Below are 23,407 nucleotides of genomic sequence, written 5' to 3'. Positions count from 1 at the left end.
TTTTTGAACAATTTAAATATAAAAATACTGCTAATTAATGGAATGCTTTAGTAGAAATAGTGTTTAAACTGGAAAACTATGCGATTACATTAACGTTCTAATATTGGAAAATAGATGTGCGTTTACAAAAACATTACAACTAATATTCTTAAAACTAAACACATACCAGGTAAAAATATATTACTAGTTACTTCCAAATTCTGAACATGCTGTAAGATTTATACATGTTTTAACACTTTAAGTTTGTCTAGAGCACTCTTTTTCGTAGAATGACCTGACCTGCTTATGAACTAAAATTTGAAAAAAATGACTTCATCACAAAGTCACTATGCTGACACGCACTGCACATTATAGAGTCAAATGAAACCACTTTGTCTGTTATGTTTACTAGTCTTCGAAACAAGATTTAACTTATGAGCCGATTTAGGGGTATTTCATCTTAAAAACCTTAAATACAGCATCGACAACGTGCATAAGGCTATCGGATGGTGCCAACAGTCCACTTGTTTTCATCAATTTTTATTGTAGTAAAGGATTTGTTGAGAATCAAGAGTTCTTTTTTGTTCGTTAATTTGGATGATAGGTTGCACATTTTTTGCAAGCATTGTCTACACTTATTTTTTGAAAAATACCTATGAGCAATGTAACCCGCAAAATACACTTGTGAAAAGGTCTCTATGGTAACTACATCCTCTTCTTGTGATGTTCCTCTCGATCCAACAACTGGCCCCCCTCCATTGGATGAAATACTAGAGGATTGCCTGTCAATTTCGTCTCCTCCAACAGTAACAGAGGCAACCTCATCACCACTATTGAACATATGTCATTTGTGTTATATTATATGTTTTATTATTTGATACAGGGGTTTTCACCTGATGTATTTGAAATTTAATGTGAGAGAACGGTTTGACTTACATAGTAAACTTAAATATCTGTTGTTGTTTAAAAAATGGCAGTTCAAAAATTTACAATAGTGGGAATTTACATATAAAACACACATACTGCAGTTGCAAAGATAAATAATTTTTTACTTTTATAATTAATTTAAAAATATAAAATTAAGTTTAAAATTGCATGAAACATGTAAGCGTTTACAAACAACCATAGTTTATACCCAAATAAAAAAATGCAAATTACCATTTCTATTTTTTTAAAGTACATCAATTTTAACGGTCTTTGAAAAACAAAAAAGTTTTGGATATAACATTTTTCCTAGCTCTCTTTTTTATAGTATAAAACTATTGTTAAGTGGATATAAAACCCGCTCAAGTACTACCTTATGTTCGTTTTTAATAATTTTAAAGTCCCACTTATAGATCAATATTAATAGGTGAATTTCAAAATATGAATTTAATTACATATTAAATAATAAACGTTTATGAACTAACCTTGATCATTACCACCTTCCAGTGTTGTGTGGGAGATCGAGTAGGTCGTCCATATCGGGATCATACGATGTACTCCTTGGAGGTTCCATCAACTGATTCAATATAGCGATCCGCAAGCATCCCCTAAACACTCTTACTGTTGGATTTCTATTGAAACCCACCCCTTTGACGAATAGAGGAGAACAAGTTTTCGATTGGATCTTGGTTTTGCTTTGATGTTAACAACAAATATCGACATCCTCCATGCTCAAATAGTTGTAGCATTGCATTTACTGTTAGTCTGAATCCTTTGAAGCATGGTGGTTCTGGATATTTGGCATTTAATTTTCGCAAAATCCTTAAACAATTTCAACCCTTCCATTAATAAGTTTCTTGTGTGACTGTGAGTTTTGGCTTAATCCACATCGGTCAGGATTTACTGTTATATGTTATGATTTACTGTATCGCCTGGTCTTTAAAGCTTGGCCTGTATCGCCAAGAAGTGTGTGATATTTAACCAATATCTGGATAGTAAGCTGATTTGAACAACCAAATACCGTTAACCACGTTTATACCAAACAATGGAATGTAAATTGTGTGCTGTAGTAAGATAAGTTGCATACCCGTAATTAATTTACCATACACCCCGACCATACTTTTTTTGCAATCGAGCAAAACTGTTTGGAGTTGAGGTAACATTTTAAATTTATGACTTTCCTACATCAGATTATGATTCGATCGACCGAAAAATTAATATTCCGGATGCTAACTTCATTTGGCTAGTAAAAGAACATGTAGTACAAATCAACAACTTGACAGTCAAATAATAAAAAAATAAACTCGACCAAAATTTTTCTAGAAGATTTCTTGAAAAATAATGTAAACTGTGAAATTCAAACGTCAAATAACAGAATTTTTTAACACTTGCGTATCTTCTCCAGTTACAACTTTCTGTTTTAATTAAAATGCTATGTTATATTACATGGAAGTCATAATACCATTTAATAAAAAATAGTAACATATTACTAAAACATACCTCTTACTTACTAATACTAACACATACTCTTATATTGATTTACATTATGAAGTTGAAATAATAACAAGTAATTAATAACGATAACACTTGTAGTGAATATTGCGTATACCCTCGTTTGTTATATATACAGTGTCAGATTCTTCTCGCATTGAATTAATAAATAATACATTTTCTCGTTACTGATTTTTCTATCTCAGTATATATCAATGTCATATTTAATTTTAGGTCAGTGCTCCAAAAGCTGTAACTAATCCAGGACTACTTAAGAAAAGCAATGCAGTCTTAACTTTGTACCTACGATGCTATAATTTCTAATTTATGATTTAATTCACAGAAAATACAGTACTATTGTTTGAGACTATTCATTATTTCTGTATAAATCTTAGAGTTGCCAATTTTAGAAATAACCAATACTGTAACGGGTTCCGTCAGTTTATCGAATGTTGTGCAATATAACTCTATGCGGGCTTCTCTCATTACATTTATGCCAAGGAAACTTTAATTTTGAAAGGCTGTTACTGATATATTTCAGTTGCTTATCCGAAGGCACAGTGAGCTGAGCGCGGACAGATTGGGACACAGGGATACTGGCCCGCTTCATCACTCTCCCCCCTCCCATCCACTCCACACCCGCCGCGCCGCCCGTCGGGGCACGGTATGGCAACGCCCGCTGGGACACAAGCTCACGTCGTGCTCTAAAGCGGACAGTTCACAAAACAGCCCAAAAGTTGTTAACACATGAAAGCATGGGCGGCGAGCACTCTGTATATACCTTATTACTCTGTGCTTTCTCTATTCTAGAAGCTTCAGCTCTTCCAACTCCTCTACAGTACACTAGACTTACAGTTAACCCCTTAACTCCTTTGAAACTCCCTTTGAAAAAATCAAGATCAAAAGGGAGAACTAACCCTAGATTATTTTGTGATCAACTTGCTGATCGGTACAGATCTGAATACCTTTCGGCTATGCACCAGTACCAAACCAGTGGTGATCAAAAAGTTAAAGAATTGATGGTCCAGAAAAAAGAAGGTATATGATTTGAGGCTTAGGGCAATAAAACGCAGTGCCACCTCTCAACATATAACCCAAGCACAAAATAAACCAAGAGCTATATGGCAAGTAATTAATGCAGAGAGACACAGCAAACAGCATCGAGATCACAAACTTGAAATCCTGCTAGACGGTAAACTAGAAAAGGATCCTGAAACCATAGCCAATGAGTTTAACAAATATTTCTCTCAAATAGCTGGAGAAACCTTAAAACAGAGACCTCAACATAATATACCTGACAGTACTCAACGACCCTCAATCAACCACTCCACCCCTTTTAGATTTAGACATGTTTCTTCCAAAGATGTCAAAGATGCAATAGCTTCCTTGAAGCCCAAGCTCTCTTTTGGGATTGACGAGGGTACCAGCAAAAATGGTTAAGCACTGCGCTCAACAACTTGCCGTTCCTATTGCAAGCATAATCAATAAATCTTTTGCTTACAGCCTATTTCCAACTGCTCTTAAAGTCTCAAAAATCTACCCTCTACATAAAAAAGGGTTACTCACTGAAATAAAAAACTTTCGGCCTATATCACTGATCTCACCTTTTTCTAAAATCATTGAGAAGATTGTCTTAACCCAACTACTATCCTATCTTAAACATGAACCACTCTTGAGCGAAGATCAACATGGGTTCCTGAAAGGAAAATCCACTGCTAGTGCTCTCACAAGTATTATTGAATTCGTCATTGATCAGTTGGACGCCCGCAAACATGTCTCAGCGATCCTTCTTGACTACAGCAAGGCTTTTGATTGTCTGGGTCATGAACAAATATTAAAAAAACTTGAAGTTTTAGGAGTAAAAGACAAAGAAAATGCATGGTTTGCCAGTTACCTCAAAGGGCGCACACAGATAGTTGAAGTCCAAAAAATGTTAAAAAGGAACAAAGTATATATGTAAGTCTAACCCCCAGCCAGTTACAAGAGGAGTCCCGCAAGGATCCGTCCTGGGCCCAGTTTTATTTATCTTGTTTGTGAATGATTTGCCAGATATCATAAAAACTAACAGTAACTCAAAATGTGTAATGTATGCTGACGACACTACAGTCCTTCTGAAAAATGACAGTGCACAAGGGCTTTTCCATGACTCTCTATCCACACTTGAAAAAGTAATTAACTACACCAACCATAATGATCTGGTGTTAAATGCTTCAAAGACAGTTCACATAAACTTCAGTCGACTTGCAGAGCCAGCATTGAACTTACCAGGTGTTACTTCAGAGGAAGAAACAAAATTATTAGGTGTGACACTTGATGACGGCCTCACATGGACTAGCCACATAGATAGTCTCTGCAGAAAACTTAGTTCCGGAGTCTATGTAATCAAGAGAATACACTGGGTAGGTGGATTGATAGCTGCAAAATCAGCCTACTATTCGATGATGGAATCACATATCCGCTATGGCATAACGGTCTGGGGGGGGACTTCAGAAGGCAACCTAAATCGGATTCTGTTACTACAGAAGAAAGCCATTCGTGCCTTGGCCAACTTGCAACCACTGGACAGCTGTAGGGAGGCATTTGAATCTCTAGGAATTCTCACTGTTGTAGCCCTTTACATAAAAACTGTCATACTAGAGACACTTAAATGCGACTTACCAAGAGGGGAAAATATCCACACCCACAACACCCGGAATGCCACCAAACTACGTTCTGCCATCCCATCGTACTGCCCAGTTCCAGAGAAAACCATCATACATCGGACGTAAGCTGTACAACGCTCTACCCACATCTTTAAAAGCTCTCGGAAGGAAATCACTGGCAGCAGGACTTCTCAACTGGCTCAAGTCAAGACCTCTCTATTCTATGAAAGAATTTTTTGAGGCTGCACAACAATGAAGAGACGAAATGCAAAAATTCATGAATTAAAATAATTACAACTGTGTTCACTATCAAAATTAATGTTATTGACACCATTACGTATCTTGATGATACTGTAAATAAAGAATTATTGTATTGTATTGTATTGTATTAACGCAAATATTTCGGTATTTGCCAAAGTGGGATGTTTGTTTCAAAAAATTTCTGCTTCGCATAGTTGCAACACCACAATATAAATTAACACTTTTAAACACGAATGTTTTAGACCATGTTATGAGTCCCAAACCTAAAGATGTTTCTAGAGAGAGTGCACTTCCACAGTGATGGAACATCTTCAAAGATTGGCGGCAGAAAATGCCAGCAATAAAAATCATCTGATAAATCAAATGTGAAGGTTTTTTTTCAAGATTTGGTTTACTATTTTTAGTAACAATAAATGGCCAATAATGTATCAATACAAAGTGAGTAACTCACCGGTAACATAGATTTCCCCTCGGAGAGAATGAGTACAGGTATGTCGGTGTTGAACTCTACAGGGTAAAACTGAAAGTCGTACTCTAACCTTTGGTTACTTATGACGGAACCGAGAGCTCGGCAGTTCCGGACTCCTGTGAATCAACAATTGTGATTAGTAAAGCAATAAAGAGAAAAATCTACGATATTCACTTTTGTTTAAAACCAAACCAATGCATAAGCTAATGAATTCTGAAGCTGTGTTCATATGTTCTACTCTCTTACCTTCCACTGGGATATTCTTGGGAAGTCTTTTCTAATCATTGGGCAGCGGTTAAATTGTGCATAAACAATCACCTGGATTGGCCGGTAACAAAAACTGTTCTGTAACTATTGCATTGTAATCAACAAGGAAGGGGAAACCATCTCTGAAACCAGCCTCTCCAGTCAAAGCAGGTAGGGGGTGGCACACCCTTAAGTCTAGGCTGGCAAGAACCTTCGACTCTTAGGAAATAAACCCCACCAACTTCAACAGTCATCTCCCGCAGTAGACTAGACCTATCGAACTACACTTGTCCTTGCACGCCAAAATCTTGACATTTGCGATCAGTGATTTACCACTCCTGGACATCCATAGGGTTGCCCAGATTTGTGACACATCGGTTTTTGCTGTACCCAGTGGTAGGTTCAACTGGAAGGTATAAACCAACCAGAAGTGAACTCTCCTGGAAACTCCAGTCACCTTACAGTAGATCGTGAGTTGACGCACCTCTATCGTTGAGTTGTCCAGGCTCCAGCATAGTCTCGTCTATCACCAGATGTGTCTTGTCACTTAGCTGCAGCAATCCACTCTCCAGTCTGTTGGTCTCATAATTCTTCCTGCAGAGTGATACACAAATTATCTTAATATTCAAGGAACAAGAGCACCATATACAAGAACACAGCCGAAATACGGCAATAAAATAGAGTCTGGTTGGGAATGATGAAATAGTTTTGCAGAGCAATGCTTTGCGTAGTTCACAACAAACCAAGTAATGATTAAAAAGGCATAAAATTAAATTGCCATGTCTTAAAATATGATTTATACTAAATACACAATCAACATAAAATGTGATTAAGCATGCAAAAAGTACATTGCATGAAATTCTAAAACATGCTGATAAACACACTTAAGTAACAATTGACAATATATAAGTTGTAAATTAAAATCTACAAACAAATAAAAAATATTAAACACATCAAAGAGTGAAGATATTTTTGGCCTTTCCAATAACACAGTAAAATCTATTGCTCCTCTGATCCTTGAACCTGTATCTTATGCCATAAACCTTTCTCTTCAACGTTGTTACTTCCCTGAATGTTTCAAGAATGGTCCCTAACTTAAAAAAAGGTGACAAAAATCGTATTTCAAATTACAGGCCCATTTCTGAATCTACCCGAAGTTTCTAATGTTCTAGAATTGTGTGTAAGCAATTTGGATGTGCTCCTGGATCAGAAAGTACTAAGTACTTTTAATCCTTTTGTCCTAATTTGTATGAGTCTTCTGGAGCACGTCTATTGCCATGACTTAAGCTTGGAAGACCGTGGCATGTTTTCCCAGGGGCACTGCCATGTTAACTCCTGGTCCGTATATTCCGTATCTTGCCCTAGAGTCAAGGCGTGAACCGTCTGTGTAAAACTTTAGGACTCCTTTTGTAGGGTAGGCCTCCCTTTTAATCCATTTCTCCCTGCTATCGATAGAGACAGTATATGGTTTTTCAAAGGAGTATTTCTTAACCATTGCATCTGACACATAGGTTAGCATGTCAGCTTCAGGAAATTCCTGCATTATCTTCATGTGACCTTTTAAGAAGGTAGTATTTATTACCTTTGTTCCTAGAAGCTTCATTGCACTTAGAGCAGCTGTTCTCATCACCTCTTGCCCTAGAGGATGTATCCCAGGACTGCTTCAATTGCTAGTGTTGGGCAGGATCTCATCGCTCCTGTAATGCTTAAGAAGCCTTTGAAGACTCTGTAGCCTTTTGGCAGCTTGTTGTTTGTTCTACTTTCGGCCACCACAATAAGGCAGCATATGTGACCATCGGTTTCATATTATCGGTTACTCTCATGTGTGTCTTTAGACATGGCTCTGATGATTGTTTATTTCTTCCTGCGTCCAGAGCGTTTACTGGTGGCTATTAAGAATCAAGAATTTATTAAGTCATTTAACTTTTACAAGTAATAGACCAAGTCAAGTTTTAAAATCTAGCCTATCTCTACATTACATTTAACAAAATACATTTAACAATAACATTTAATCAAAAGTGCTGACATTTCCTTAAAACCTAAAACTTGAATCACAGTCTAAAGCTTAAAAAGGCAAGGTTATGGTCAGTCAAGAGCAACTCAAGATATTCTTTAAGACTATAAAAAGGCTTATTGACCAAAAAATCTATACAAAACCATTTTGAATTTATTTAAGTTTAACTGGTGTACCCAATGAGGCAGCATATTGAACATTTTTATGCTGATACAATCAAACCAGTTTTGTGACACACTTAATCTAGAAAAAGGTTGTTCCAGTTATTTCTCGTGTTGTGCTGATGGTTGTCACTCATAACTATTAATTCACATTGGTCTACCCTTTCCTTAATTTTAACAAAGACATACATAGATATATACATTAAAGACAGTTAAAATTCCCTCTGATACAAAAAGTGGTCTGCAGTGTGCATTGAAGGAAGCCCTAGTCATAACTCTAATGGCCTTTTTTTGTAAAAGAAGAACCTGTTTTACATTACAGCTACTACCCCAAAGATGGATACCATACAATAATATGCTGTGAAAGAAAGCAAAGTAGGCATTCTTCAAGATAGCCAACGGTAATACGTTCCGTAAATGCCTCAAGAGACAAACCACTCTACTTAACCTACCACATACACTTTGAATATGCAAACTTCAACTTAGGGTTTGGTCAAGTATTATACCTAAAAGTTTGGCATCGTTACAGTGTGCAATATTTACTGGGACTTTGGTCATGAGAAAAAGCTTGGGTTTTGGGACTTTGGGTTTTAGTTTGGTTAAGAGATAGACCATTTGCTTCAAACCAATTTAGACTCTCTGCTTGGGCATCAGCCATAACTATACTAAGATTACACAACTCACTATTAGGCTTACTACTAAACAATGTTGTGTCATCAGCAAAAAATTATTGAATTACAACAAATACTAGAAGGTAAGTCATTTATTAAAACTAAAAACAAAAACAGGCCGAGGACCGATCCCTGTGGTACTTCATTTGTAACAGTCGCAATATCAGAAAGCGTGTTATTTACACACACTCTTTGTGTACGGTTTTGCCAAATAAGTTTGAAAAAATTTTAGCTCCACACCTTTGAAACCATAGAATTGTAGTTTAGAAAGAAGGATCTCATGTGGTACACAGTCGAAGGCCTTAGTGAGGTCGCACAAGACTGCAAGAGTGCTTGAATGTATTTCAAAACCTTTAAGTACAGATCTAATAAGGCCCTCGACTGCATCCACAGTTGATTTACCTTGCCTAAAACCAAACTGGAATTTAGAAAATAATGAATTACTTTCAAAAAATCCACTTACCTGGTGTTTTACAGCTTATTCCATGATTTTTGAGAATATGGGTACGACAGAGATGGGCCGATAGCTACTAGCAGACGTCTTGTCACCCTTCTTGTCATTATTATTAACTATTATTATTATTATTATTAACTTATTAACTATTATTAACTACAATGACTGAAACGCCGCTTGACAAGAGTCTCAGTGTGGTTTACAACTTTGGTATTATGTCTAGAGTACATGTTAGTATTAAAATATTAGCTTATGTCTAACCACAATTTATTAGTGCTGTGTAAGTTTCATTGTGTTACCATTTTCAAGATTTGTTTTATATCTAATGGTAATTAATGTGTACCATAATGTGAGGTAATTATGGTCTAAATTATATTATTTGTTTGTGGAGTTTTTACATTTTTCATTGTAGTAGAAGTTTTTATAGTTGAACACCCTAGTTATGTATTTGATTGTTAATTTGTCCTCTTGCCTGAACTACTATGTTCATTCAAAGAATCACATTTATTAGACAAGTATTATGTTAGCCACCACGGTCACTCAAAGAATGGTATGTTTTAGAAACACTCTTAATATTAAGTATAATTAAATTTATAAATGTTCATTAGTTATTTTCCATAGGGTACATTATAGACCTTCCAAAAAGTCTTTTTGACTTAATAGGGTCTAGAGATGGAATATAATTTTTGTTGAAACAATACATCAAAACAAATGCTAGTGTAATCCAAAATACAATGAGAACAACTTTATTTGCCACTAGTAGTTAAATTTACAATAAAAAGTTCAACACTAACTTGGGAATCATGTTGATGTTGTTCATATTGTCCAAAGTAATGGGCAGATAGTGGCTCTTTGATAGCAAAGTCTGTAGCAGCTGGTAGAGCCGAGACGTGTAATCAGCTGCAGTGCTACGATCAGGAATGTTGGAACAGGTTCAGCGAGAATTTGCCCAGCACAAGCATGTCCTGCCGCAGATATCTGTAAACATAACAACGATAGTTCCAGACTGAACAACAGAGTCTACAGCAACTGGTTAGAGCCGAGATGTGTAATCAGCTGCAGTGCTACGATCAGGAATGTTGGACAGGTTCAGCGAGAATTTGCCCAGCACAAGCATGTCCTGCCGCAGATATCTGTAAACATAACAACGATAGTTCCAGACTGAACAACAGAGTCTACAGCAACTGGTAGAGCCGAGATGTGTAATCAGCTGCAGTGCTACGATCAGGAATGTTGGACAGGTTCAGCGAGAATTTGCCCAGCACAAGCATGTCCTGCCGCAGATATCTGCAAACATAACAACGATAGTTCCAGACTGAACAACAGAGTCTACAGCAACTGGTAGAGCCGAGACGTGTAATCAGCTGCAGTGCTACGATCAGGAATGTTGGACAGGTTCAGCGAGAATTTGCCCAGCACAAGCATGTCCTGCCGCAGATATCTGCAAACATAACAACGATAGTTCCAGACTGAACAACAGAGTCTACAGCAACTGGTAGAGCCGAGATGTGTAATCAGCTGCAGTGCTACGATCAGGAATGTTGGACAGGTTCAGCGAGAATTTGCCCAGCACAAGCATGTCCTGCCGCAGATATCTGTAAACATAACAACGATAGTTCCAGACTGAACAACAGAGTCTACAGCAACTGGTAGAGCCGAGACGTGTAATCAGCTGCAGTGCTACGATCAGGAATGTTGGACAGGTTCAGCGAGAATTTGCCCAGCACAAGCATGTCCTGCCGCAGATATCTGCAAACATAACAACAATAGTTCCAGACTGAACAACAGAGTCTACAGCAACTGGTAGAGCCGAAAGGTGTAATCAGCTGCAGTTCTACGATCAGGAATGTTGGACAGGTTCAGCGAGAATTTGCCCAGCACAAGCATGTCCTGCCGCAGATATCTGCAAACATAACAAACGATAGTTCCAGACTGAACAACAGAGTCTACAGCAACTGGTAGAGCCGAGACGTGTAATCAGCTGCAGTGCTACGATCAGGAATGTTGGAACAGGTTCAGCGAGAATTTGCCCAGCACAAGCATGTCCTGCCGCAGATATCTGCAAACATAACAACGATAGTTCCAGACTGAATTGTGTTATAATATGCTCCCTTCATTTATGCCTTACCTTTTTTGTCAAATGACATGAGTACTATGAATCATTGCTCAAAAGAAACATAACTTTTATTAAAAATGCCATACATCATTTTCTTTGAGAAGTCTTATATCACAACTGTTTACAATAATACAGATATTATAAATTTTAACATTTCATTGAAAATGTTATTGCAATAAACTAAAAAAAGAACTAAGTAGATGAACAATGTAGGAGTAAGTCAAACCAATTGTCACATAACAGGTTTCGCTAAAGTTCTATGAAAATGTCTTGTCTTTAATCTTTGGATTCTAGAGATGTGCTGCAGACAAATACTCAATCATACAGAAAAGAAATTTGTATATCCTCCTGGCAAGCAAAAGAGAAACTGACGTAGACTGCCGGGTGATCAATTTAAATTACACTTAGCCAAATTCCATAGATGGAAATGTAACATCAAAGAATGCTTCCTTGTCTATGTGGAAATGAAGTTTTACGCAAAATTTAAAGTCAACAGATGATATCTGTTGAGTTATCTCACGGATAGTTAGGCTACATTGAAATGTCATTTTACTCAGTTTGCCCACAAATTTATTTATCCTGCGATGTTTCTCATCACCACGGTTATTCAGAAAACCAATGTAAAAATGATGCTAATGCTCAGCCGTAGCCATGGAGTGACATGCACTAACTATGTTGTTATATATGTAGAAATGAAGTTTCGTGCTAAACTTTAAGTATATAGCACAATTTGTTCTCAAGATATCATGTGGAGAGTTAGAAAGGCAGAAAGAAATGAAATTTTTCAAGCTCTTCATGAGATAGGCTTCATTAATGCTCAGCCAATAACCTCAATAATACACTATTGAATTAGTTACATATAATACAACATTGCACAACTACAGCATGAGAAATATACAAACTATAGCAATGGTAACAGCAATGGTTTACACTTACATGCGAGATATGAGATGACAGATAAGGTAGTCTGCGGCAAGAGCGTCTCCCAGCAGCAACTGCGTCAAAACCAGCTTCAGCTCATCCCTCAGTCTGGGCACATTCGCAACCACTTCATCTGTGGTCAACAAAGATTGGTAGTTATTGCAACTATTTCTAATCTAACTATCGCAACGTGTAAATGTAAACAGTTCTTTTTTTATGTATGTATAGCGTCGTATTGCATCTTTACGAATCTATTGAGCATAACTAGGAGGCAGATCGTTAGGATCAAAACCATTGTATGAATAATTGCGCAGACACCTTGTATGTAGTCGGATGCATTTAGCTAAAAGCACCATGCGAGTTTCATGGAATAAATAATAAAAAGAGTCACACCACAAAAAGGTGTTGGAGAAGTTTCACTATCTATAAAAACTGAATGACAGTACACGAGTTGAGCGAGTAAGTGAGCACGACATAGTTCCTAAGAGAGGGAATGTGGTACATTTGAGGAGAGCTTACATGAGCTTTTTAAGTACTCAATTCCCTAGTACTTTGCCACTGGACAACTAAAACCAGAAATACTGCACTGCGGCTTATCCACCTCATTCACATTGCAGAAGGCATGTGGGCCAAGGTGGTGAGAGAAAATTCAAAAGAGCGCGTGGAACCTGAATTCCAGCAATGCTTTTAGAATCCGACACAAATATTTTTTAATTTGATAAAAAGGTTAGAAAGAAGTTCATCCCAATTTAAACCAGAATCCCATAACAGTTGCATCAGACATTTTAACAAGTCCACAGGGTCAGATAAATTGACAATGATTTTCAGGATACATTGTGTTTTGTGGAAGTTATTCTGATGGAAAGCTAACTTATAAGAAAAGTTATCAGACTTAGGAGACTAGTAAAGTTTGAGAATGGAGATGTGGGGGTTGTTGAGATTCCGAAAAACACTGATGTCTCAAGACAATCATGGGGTGGAACCTGGACAAATTGGTTGCAGTTTTTCAGCTACCAGGGAAATCTTAACTTTCATCTGCACGTTGAAAGATTGTCCTATTAGAAAGGCACAAAGAGCTATTTCCACTGTAAAAGACAGTGTTCAACTTGTAGAGTGGGAATCACACCAGAGATGAGTTGAATCATCCAATCAGCAGAGTGCATGCCTATCATGCCAACATGGTAACAACTGCCAGATGTGACAACAAAACACAATTTTGTGAGTCCCGATTTGGAGCAGGATGCATATACAAAGTATGTTACAAATGTAACGGGAAATTCTCATTATTTTAATATTTATTTATTTGTCAACATTATCACCTTCAAAATAGTTCCCATTAAATATTATGCACTTGTACCAGTGCTTCTTCCAATACTCGATCTTTGGGGTAGTCTTAAATCTTTGGGGTAGCCTTAGATCTTTCAGTGATGCACCTGTAATGCCACATATGCTTGAAAAAACGAAAGCCTTTAAGGTTCTCTCTATTTTTGAAAATAAAAAGTCACACAAAGCCATGTCTGGAGAATATGGAGTCTAGGGCATCATTACAGTACTGTTTTTGGCCAAAAATTCACAAACAGGCTATAACGTTTGAGCAGGTGCCATGTCATGGTGCAATTATTTTTTATTGCTTCATGCAAACAATGTTGAAACCGTTTGACAAGAATTTATCTTGCGGCAAGAATTCATGATGAACTATGCCATTCAAATTGAAGAACACAGTGACATAACCTTCACGTTCGACTGCACTTGTCGAGCCTTTTCGGTCTAAGTGATCTAGAATGCCTCCACTGGGATGATTGAGCCTTTAGTTTGTCATATCCGTAAACCCATTTTCGTCACCCGTTATAACATATTTAAGTAATTCCGCATCATCATTGATTTCATTTAGTGACTCCTGAGCAACTTCATCAAAATTCACAATTTTTGTTCCAAATTTAAAAATTTTTAGAAAAAAATTTTGCTGCCACATGTTTTATACCCAAAACTTTCTAAAACATTTCATGGCATGAACATCATCAGTGACTTCTCTGATCGTTCATAAGCCTTTTTTACGTTTGTATTGGTTGTTCATTGTTGTTTGCTGGGACCTCTGGAGTGTTCATCATCACAACCAATAAGTAAATTCTCATTGCTAGATTGTGAGCAATCATCAAAGGCACAATTTAGTGATGCTAGCATTTTCTTTGAGGAGCAGAAGAGAATTATGTCCCCATCTTATTCAAGAACTCCTGATTTGAAAACAGTAAAGCTAATGGATATATCATTTAACTACCAAAAAAAACATTTTTACAAAGTTGCACAGAACATAAATTCATAAAGCCACCTTTGAGCAGACACCTTCAATATTATAGTATTCCCATTCGAATTAGATATAATTAAAGGAATTTATTTACCTTAATCTACAATTAATTGATGATGGATTCTTTGAATTCGAAATGTACATCGTACAAATAAAATCTATACAAAATTGTTAACAGGTTTATTATTGTACACTTATATCAAACACTCTTTGAGGCTACAGGTCTAATATTAACCAAAGGAAATTGGGAGACAGATAGACAGATATTACTTCTTTTGAGAGAGTTTTGTCCATCATAACTGTTGACCGGTACTTGTAATTTTCTTGCAGAGGGTATAAGATGTAGACATTAATTTATTGTACAATCTGATGTTTTACTACTGAAGCACTATCTACTTGTTTGGTTCTTTATATTGTGGAGTCACTTTAACAGAGATTAAAGTGGCAAAGTCAATCGTTTAACATACGTACCCACTGTAATCTGTGATGTTAACAAAGGGTTACTGAAGTGTACAGGTCTCTGTGCCACGGCATGCAGCCTAGGCACCAGGGAGGGAGGAGGGAGAGGCTCATCTAACCCATCCACCGCCGAGGTGACCAGAGCTACGTCGTAGCTGAGAAATCCCGCCACTTCTATCACAGCGTTGATCTGCAGCTGGCCTTCCTCCACGTCATAGAACTGTCAGGTAAACATTGCCTTGGTTATACTCAACACAAACGATACTTTTACACTTTAATAAAAAACATTATCTTAACGAATTTTTGTGAATACCTATATTTGTATTTTTTTAAACACTCTATTTTCATCCATTTAACAGGCAATAATACAGATCTTCCAATACCTCTCCTCCAATTTTTGGTAAAAAGGCTAAACGGAAAAAAAAATTATTAATACTGATTTCGAATTGTCTAATAAACCGTTTCCAAAGATATTGGTTTTTTTATTGCTAAAAAGTTTATGAAGGCTGGTTTATTTGACCCCTATCCTCTACATTGCACAATAATATGTAATAATAATATACATAGTTTCATTTCTGGAAAAAACATTGTCAAAATGGCTCAGGACAGACTTTGTGCTCCAACACTCCTAAATTAATAACCAGCCATGATTAATCCAGTTTTGGAGTGAAGAAGAGAGCATTATCATTTTATCGTGTCATAACTAGTTTGGAATAAAAATTCTACATTCTGTAGCAACTATGTCAGGTTCTATCTTCCAGCGAAGTCCTTAGCTATGTCAAACAAGAAATGTTCTTAAGAACTCTTATGGCTCTGTCGGACAAAGGATATATTCTGTGTACATTCTGATAGCTTTTTAACAGACCCAAAGTAGTTTTTGCAATAAATAAAAGAAAGACTGATGTTGTAAGTGCTGTTAGAAGTAGAAAAGGGCTACTAAACGATATGGTAAAAATGAAATTGAGCAAAAATAAATCAGTTGCTGCTGTAAAAAATACTTATGTTAAATTGCAGATAAAAGAAGGGTGCGACTAACAATCTAAAAAATGTTATTTAGTATTCTTGTAATGTTTTACAGATTAATTCTTCTTAATTTTGAATTTCTAATGTTCCACGATTTTATACTTTATGTATTCTTTTTGATGTTTGTTATTGTCATAATTGATTGATTCTTGTCTTACCACAACAACAAAAAAGATTTCATTTGATCCAGTAGGGATCTCAATTTAATTTGCCGTTTAAAACTTGCTAACCTGAACTTACATTGATCAAACAGGCTTCGGCCTGGCTGTCTGGAATCGGCAAGTTCAAATCCATTGTTTGCTCAACACTGCTGGTATCCATTGCCATTCCAGTTCCGCCAACTACTGCAGTTTCACTTCTGGAAGAACATAGCCTCTTAGATTGCTCTTCATTGCTGCCAACCCTACGAAATAAACCAATATTCAGTTTAGTTAATGTTAGGTTATAGAAATAAGTGTTATAACGTAATGAAGAAAATTATTTTGTTGCCCAATAGATTTTTTCTCAAACTAAAAACTTTGTTCTCCTCCCGAAATCTTTGTTATACCTGAAAGTAACATTATTTTGAAAAACAAGTGTTATGAGTGTAATAAAAACAAATACGAGTTATGACAAATTCAGCTGTGAACAAACAATTCACAGAAAACAAAAAACAAGAATGTGGCACAACATTTTGCTATTATTTACCATGAGATCAGTTTCAAAGCCATATTCTTATCAGTATTTCCTGAAAAGACCTTTATCATAGAGTGAGGCTGCAGCTCTCTAACTGAAAGGTCACGGGTTTGTTTCCCAAGAAGCTAAATAAAAATTTGCAATTGGATTTGGACGGTTTTCCCTTAAAAATGTTTAATATGAATAATTGGTACTTTGGGATTATACCGACCACACCCAGACATGAATCGTTATTTGACATTTTGCTTCTACATTACTAGATTAGCATAGAACAATATTTCGTCAATATAAAACAGGAATTGTCTTATCGCAAACCCCTCCCCACCCTCAGACAGAGGTCAAAGTCGAGCGGTCTAGTAGATAACGTGATTGCAGTCTCGCCGCCCGTTCAGCTGGTGCGTAGCTTTGCTGTACTTCCGTGTTTTACCCCTACATTTCTCCAAACACAAAAATTCAACAAAAACAAACATTACCAAACAAAAACTAAACCGGGCTTCGGTGCTGCCCCGCGCTGATGTCAACAAAAGAAAAACATCCCTCGAGATAGTACCTATCAGTAAAATATCAAATTCTAGAGGGGCTGATCAGAAATATAAATTGAATTGTAATGGAAAGGCAATTATATACCGTGCAAAAAACTTAAATAATCATGTGATGCCGCGCGGCCTGCCGTAATCAGGATTCTTGAGAAAGATAAGATAACAGCGACATTAACAATTGATAATCGTTGTAAGTTTGTAATTTTGTAATTAAAGAGTTGTTTTTTCGTTCTATCATGTTTGTTTCTATAAATTTATATTTTTGTGTTCTTCATACTGGTGTGGTCGGTATAATCTCAAAGTACCGAATAATTAGTATGCTTCTGGCATATTAACAATTGCCTAAACAAAATTATTTGTTAACAAAAAAAAAACTAATAATAATTTAATAAATAATTTCCTATTAAGAAAAAAGGAAATTAAATTTGTTAGTACCCCAAGAGAACATGTTACATGTTATAATGCTCGTCAAATAGACAAGAAACGTAAATACTAATATAATTTAATTTAATCTTACAATAAAATTTTACAAAATTTGCAAAATAATCTTCAACATGGCACATCATGGATTCAGTATTTACATGGTTTTTAAGTTCCTGGTGACTCTAGTTTAAAATCATCATAGTATTCATTTTAATGCAAACATTTTTTAATGACTCTTTTCAAAAAATTTAATGTTGGAATCTGCGTCCAACCTATTGGTAATTCTCTGAAACAAAAACTGGATGTTATAAGAAAATTATTTTTAAGTGGACTATTTTGTGTATTGGGACGGGAATAGCATTAAAGTTCCGTGTAAAATAATTATGTTGGGAAATAAGAGATTTTGTTTGCACACTTTGCACAAGTTTGAATTTCCATTACCTATAGACAATAGACAATAGACAATAGACAAGTTTCTTTATTGACATATTCTTAAAGAATAGTAATAGAGTCACATATTACAAAAAGTTAGCTTATAATGAAACAAAGTCAAGGTTTTTGTAGTCTCCATTCTCCATTGCAGGCGTTCAGGAACTCATCCAGTGTATAAAAAGGTTGATTTACTAGGAGGTTATGCAGTCTTCCTTGTAGGGCATTCCTCTTCAATCCTTTCATTGTATCTGGTAGAGCATTCCACAATTTCCGGCCGATGTAGGATGGCTTTTCCTCAAAGATTGCTGTGCGATGTGGGGGCAGAACATAGTTAGTTGCATGACGAGTATTGTACGAGTGGAAGTCTTTCCCTGTTTGAAGACTCAGACTATGAGCATGTAGAATAACTTCTTGAATGTACAGAGCAGTGATAGTCTTTATGCCAAGGGCTTGGAAGGCTTGCCTGCAGCTTTGTTGAGGTTCAAGGTCAGCAAGGATTCTGATGGCTTTTTTCTGTAGGATGAGCACCCTGTTGAGGTTCCCAGCAGAGGACCCACCCCATACAGCAAGCCCATACCTCATGTGCGTTTCTACTAGTGAATAGTAAGCTGTTTTAGCTGTTTCTAAATTTCCAGTCCATTTTATGCGCCGCACAGCATATATACCTGTGCTGATTTTTTTACACATGCCATCTACATGCTCTGTCCAGTTTAGACTTCCATCCAGGATGACTCCTAGAAATTTAACGTGGTTTTCAATTTCTACGTCAGGTATTTTTGGAATGTAGTCTTTTCTTTTGCTAAAATTAATCTGTATTGTTTTTGATGGATTTACAGCCAAGTCATTTTTTCTGCAGTATGTCAGTGCTTTGCGCAGGGAGTTGCAGGCAGTTGTATGCACTCCTTCTGCTGTAGCATCACTGATTAGGAGTGTTGTGTCGTCAGCATACATAACACAGGTGGTGTTGTGGTCTTGGATGTATGCTGGGAAGTCATTGACAAATAAAACAAAGATGACTGGGCCTAGAACTGATCCTTGTGGCACTCCGCGTTTGACTGGTTGTGGGTTTGATTGAAAGGTGTTTTTAAGGCCATGTGTAGTGCTCTGTACTTCAACTACCTGTGTTCGCCCTGAGAGATAACTCATAAACCAACTGTTAGCTATACCAGTAATGCCTAGAGATTTAAGTTTTTTTGATATGAGATCATGTCCTAGACAGTCAAATGCTTTGCTGTAGTCAAGAAGCAGAGCAGTGATGTATTGTTCTTTATCTATTTGGTCAATGATGTATTCAATTAGGTTAATGATAGCTGATGTGGTTGATTTACCTTTCAGAAATCCATGTTGACAACTAGTGACTATGTTAAACTGCTCCAAGTGGGTCATAAGTCTATTGAGAACTACTTTTTTCAATTATTTTAGAAAAGGTTGAAACAAGTGAAATAGGACGGTAATTTTTTATTTCAGTCGTTGATCCTTTTTTATGTTTTGGATACACTTTTGATTGCTTTAATGCAGCAGGAAATTGACCAAGGCTGAAAGATGCGTTTATTATGCTGACCAAGGGTGGTATTAGCTCTTCAGCACAATGCTTTACAATTTTGGATGAGTATTCATCCATTCCACTTGACGGCTTAGATTTAAGGGAATTGATGACCGCTCTTACTTCTCTGTCACTTGTTGGGCTTAAGTTGAAAACAGTTTTGGCAGTTGTCTGTTATGGAATGGTTGTTTGCATTGTTGTCATGATTTCCTACTGTGTGGTTGCTGAGTTTCAGTGTTGCTTCAGCAACTTGAGTAAAGAAAGTGTTGAAATGTTCTGCGACTTCAATTGGATTATCCACCACTTTGTCATTGATTACAATACGGCTTTGAGGTAGGAGTTCTCGTTTTCCTTTTCTTTCATTGTTAATAACAGTCCATAGGGCTTTGGTTTTGTTGGCGGCTGACTCAATGAAATTTGAGTTTGTATTTTGTCTTAGGGCTCTAAGTTTATTGTCATATTTTTTCTTCCTTTCCACCATAACTACTTTATCTTGGATATTTCCTGACATTTCGTATTTATACAGTGATTTTAAAAAAGTATCTTTGAGGTGTTTTGACTCATTGTCATAGCACAATCTTTTATTTTTTGATTTCCTTCTACTTTTCTTCATGGGGCAAGCGATATCAAGTGATAATTTCAAGATTCCTAGAAATATATTGTAGGCTGCATCAGCGTCAGGAGCATTATGGATGTTGTCCCAGTTTTTGTTCAGTAGAAGGGATTTTAGATTGTCTAAATTGGTTTGACTAAAATGCCTTTTAAAGGAAGTCTGTGGCAGAGTGTTTATTTCATATCTATTTATCTGGCATATCTGAGCAGTATGATCAGAAAGTCCTGTTTGTATAATGGCTGTGTCAACGTTGTACTCAAGTATGTTGGTGCATATGCAATCAATCGAAGAGGCTGTGTCGTGAGTAATGCGGGTGGCAAGTAGGGGCAATCTTTTGATGTTATGGGTGGACAGTTCAGTTTCAAAGATAGTGTTATCTACGGTTTTTTTCATCCTGTCTATATTAATGTCTCCAATTAGCACTAGGTGTTTATTGTGTGCTTTTGTGTTGTCAAGAATATTTGACAGGACATTTAAACTAGCCCTTGTATTTTCTCTAGGTGATCGGTATACTCCCAGGATGTGTATAGTTTTACCAGTTGACTCTACCGATACCATAGCCGCTTCGCAGCAGAACTCTTGACAGAGGTGGGATATATCGATTTCTTTGGTCCGGTCTGCCAGTGCATCTTTTGCATAGATAGCTACGCCTCCCAGCTTATGGTCTTCTCTGCTGAAGTTTGCTATTAAAGAGTATCCTTGAAGATTTGTACTCTCTAATTCCCCACTTTTGAGGCCATGTTCGGTAAGGACCAGGATACTGGGATCTGTATTGTTAAGCAGATGATTTAGCCTATCAATCTTCTTATCTAGTCTGCGAATGTTTTGATGCAGTATGGTTAGATTTTTCCTGGAGCTTTTATTAAGTTTGAGTTGATGAAGTACCTGGTTTTGAATTTGGTCTTCTTCTGGTAGGTGTGAACTAAAAAATGTTTATGAGGTTCTGGCTGGAATTCCGGTATGATTGTGGGAACTGAAGTTTGGGAGGTTTCATTGTGTAAGTACCTATTAATGTTTGGGCTTTTAGGTAATTGAAATTCCTGGATGTTAGCTTTTTCAGTGGCTTTTGCCATTTGGAGGGAGACGCTAAACTTGTTTGTCTTCTTAATCCATTTTTTGCTCATTCCTGTTGTTGATGAAGGGTTTTGTTTTTTCAGTGGTGTAGTCCGCATATGTTTCAGTTTTTTTCTGCAGGTTTGACTGACTCCTGGCGTTATGGGTAGGCTTGCATCTGTCGTGGGTAAGGGAATAGAGGACTCTGCCTCTGTTGTCCTTGTAGATAAAATCAGTTTTTGGTTGCAGGTTTGACTGGCTCCTGAGGTTAGGGATGAATTTTGTTCTATTGAGGGTGTGGTCAATATGTTTTCCAGTTTTTTTCTGCAGGTTTGACTGACTCCTGGTGTTACAGTCAGGCTTACATCTGTCATGGTTGGAGAATTTTTCAGTTTTTTTCTACAGGTTTGGCTGACTCCTGGCGTAGTTACACTTAAATCTGTCATGGGTAAGGCAATAGAGGACTCCGCCTTTGTTGTCCTTGCAGATAGAATCAGTTTTTGGTTGCAGGTTTGACTGGTTCCTGAGTTTTTTACTACAAGTTTGATTGACTCCTAGTGTAGTTTGATGCGTGGTGGGCATATTCAAAGTGTTATTTATTTTTTGGCAGCAGGCACTTGAAGCTAAAGTTTTAATAGTTAGGTCTATTTGAGCAAGCTTTGAATTCATCTCTGATATTCCCAGAAGTACAGTGGTTTGATTTGCCTCAAACACTTGGACATCTTTTGTGGGAGATGACGTCTGAGTAGCCGAGTCCTTACAGATTGTAGCCGTTATTTCTATGTTTTGGATTTTTTCCTGCAGTCTAGAGTTGGTTTTTTCTAGTTCTGCTATTCGTTTTGCATAATTATCAATTATTTGACCCAATTTAAGATCGTGGTCCTCAGAGGAATTCTGGACCTCTATGCGGAATTTCTTTTCTTTATCAAGTTGGGCTTGAACATCTGCATTTAATTGTAGAAGATTTTCAATTTTGGTTAAATATTTACCCATATTGTTTTCCACCTCTTCCATTTTTCCCTCCATACTAATTAGTTTGTTTTGAAGCTCTAGTTTCTCTACTTTTAAAAGTTCGTTTTCAGCTACTAATGCTGATCCTATTTTGGCAGCCATTTGAAGATCATCCTCTCGACTGTTAGAGCTATCTAGTAAGTTGTTTTCAATAATACTCTTTTCTAGTTCCAGTAGGGTATCTGAGGTGTTTAGTGTTACTGGGTCAACTATTCTGTTTGGTAAAGATGGTGATTGAAACATCCTGCATGCCATGCAATGCCATTTTTCAATTTCGTGAGTGGCCCATCTTTTCAAATCTTTTTCTAAGATATTTTGGCATCCTGCATGGTACCATTTTGCACATAGGCCTGTGCATTTAATACCAGAATACTTAACGCCAATTTCGCATGTACCACACGGATATTTAGTGGGCATTTCAGCAATAATTGAGAACTCTTGGTAAGAATTGGTTGATTATTAATAAAGTAATATTTAATACTTTATTAATAAGTAATAAAGTATTAATGTCAAAAATTAGGTTTATAGATATCACTCTGCAAGTATGTCAAGTGATTTATAGCAAGATTCATAACAGCCAGTAAGTAGAGGCCGTGTTGTCTGTGGTCAGCGTCCCAGACGCATTGTCAGCAGGTGTCGGGCAATGCTCTCGTCAGTTGACCTAATAGCTGGCTGTATCTGACTTCCAGCAGGTGGCGTTGTAGATAATGCCTTGTTTGAAGTTATAATGTGTCAAGCAGCTGTGAGTTGGCAATGACGTCACTATTGTGTTTCAAACTGTGCACAGCTGTTTATTTAATTTATATTTACTTGTTGTTAACAAAATAAATGTCAGTGGTGTTATAAGTTGACAAAAATTGTTTGAATAAAAAGTGCTTGTGAGCTGTGTAATGTTACAATGTATATCTTGAGAAAAGTTGATTGCAGATAGTGATCTAGTTTGTGCTGATAAGTTTTTCTTGGATTCTTTTCTTCTTCAAGGTAC

At 36.7% G+C, this 23,407-nt stretch overlaps 1 protein-coding gene across 1 annotated transcript in view; it reads right to left on the bottom strand.

The window, feature by feature from the left end:
- Positions 1-5,682: 5,682 nt before the first annotated feature.
- The window catches only part of LOC124372937 (mini-chromosome maintenance complex-binding protein-like), a 32,325-nt gene continuing 14,600 nt past the window's right edge, over positions 5,683-23,407 (bottom strand). Inside the window, exons 4-13 of the mRNA XM_046831349.1 lie at positions 16,374-16,536; positions 15,115-15,330; positions 13,333-13,384; positions 12,365-12,482; positions 11,108-11,215; positions 10,954-11,061; positions 10,651-10,861; positions 10,107-10,186; positions 6,497-6,606; positions 5,683-5,882 (exon numbers count right to left, since the gene is read on the bottom strand). Coding sequence (XP_046687305.1) covers positions 5,698-5,882; positions 6,497-6,606; positions 10,107-10,186; positions 10,651-10,861; positions 10,954-11,061; positions 11,108-11,215; positions 12,365-12,482; positions 13,333-13,384; positions 15,115-15,330; positions 16,374-16,536 — 1,351 coding nt within the window. The 3' untranslated portion in view covers positions 5,683-5,697. The remainder of the gene's footprint in view (positions 5,883-6,496; positions 6,607-10,106; positions 10,187-10,650; positions 10,862-10,953; positions 11,062-11,107; positions 11,216-12,364; positions 12,483-13,332; positions 13,385-15,114; positions 15,331-16,373; positions 16,537-23,407) is intronic.

Source organism: Homalodisca vitripennis, unplaced genomic scaffold (genome assembly GCF_021130785.1).
Source record: "Homalodisca vitripennis isolate AUS2020 unplaced genomic scaffold, UT_GWSS_2.1 ScUCBcl_4438;HRSCAF=10601, whole genome shotgun sequence".
NCBI classification, from domain to species: Eukaryota; Metazoa; Arthropoda; class Insecta; order Hemiptera; family Cicadellidae; genus Homalodisca; species Homalodisca vitripennis.
The sequence above is the reverse complement of the archived record's forward strand: the minus strand, read 5'-3'. Positions and strand labels throughout refer to the sequence as shown.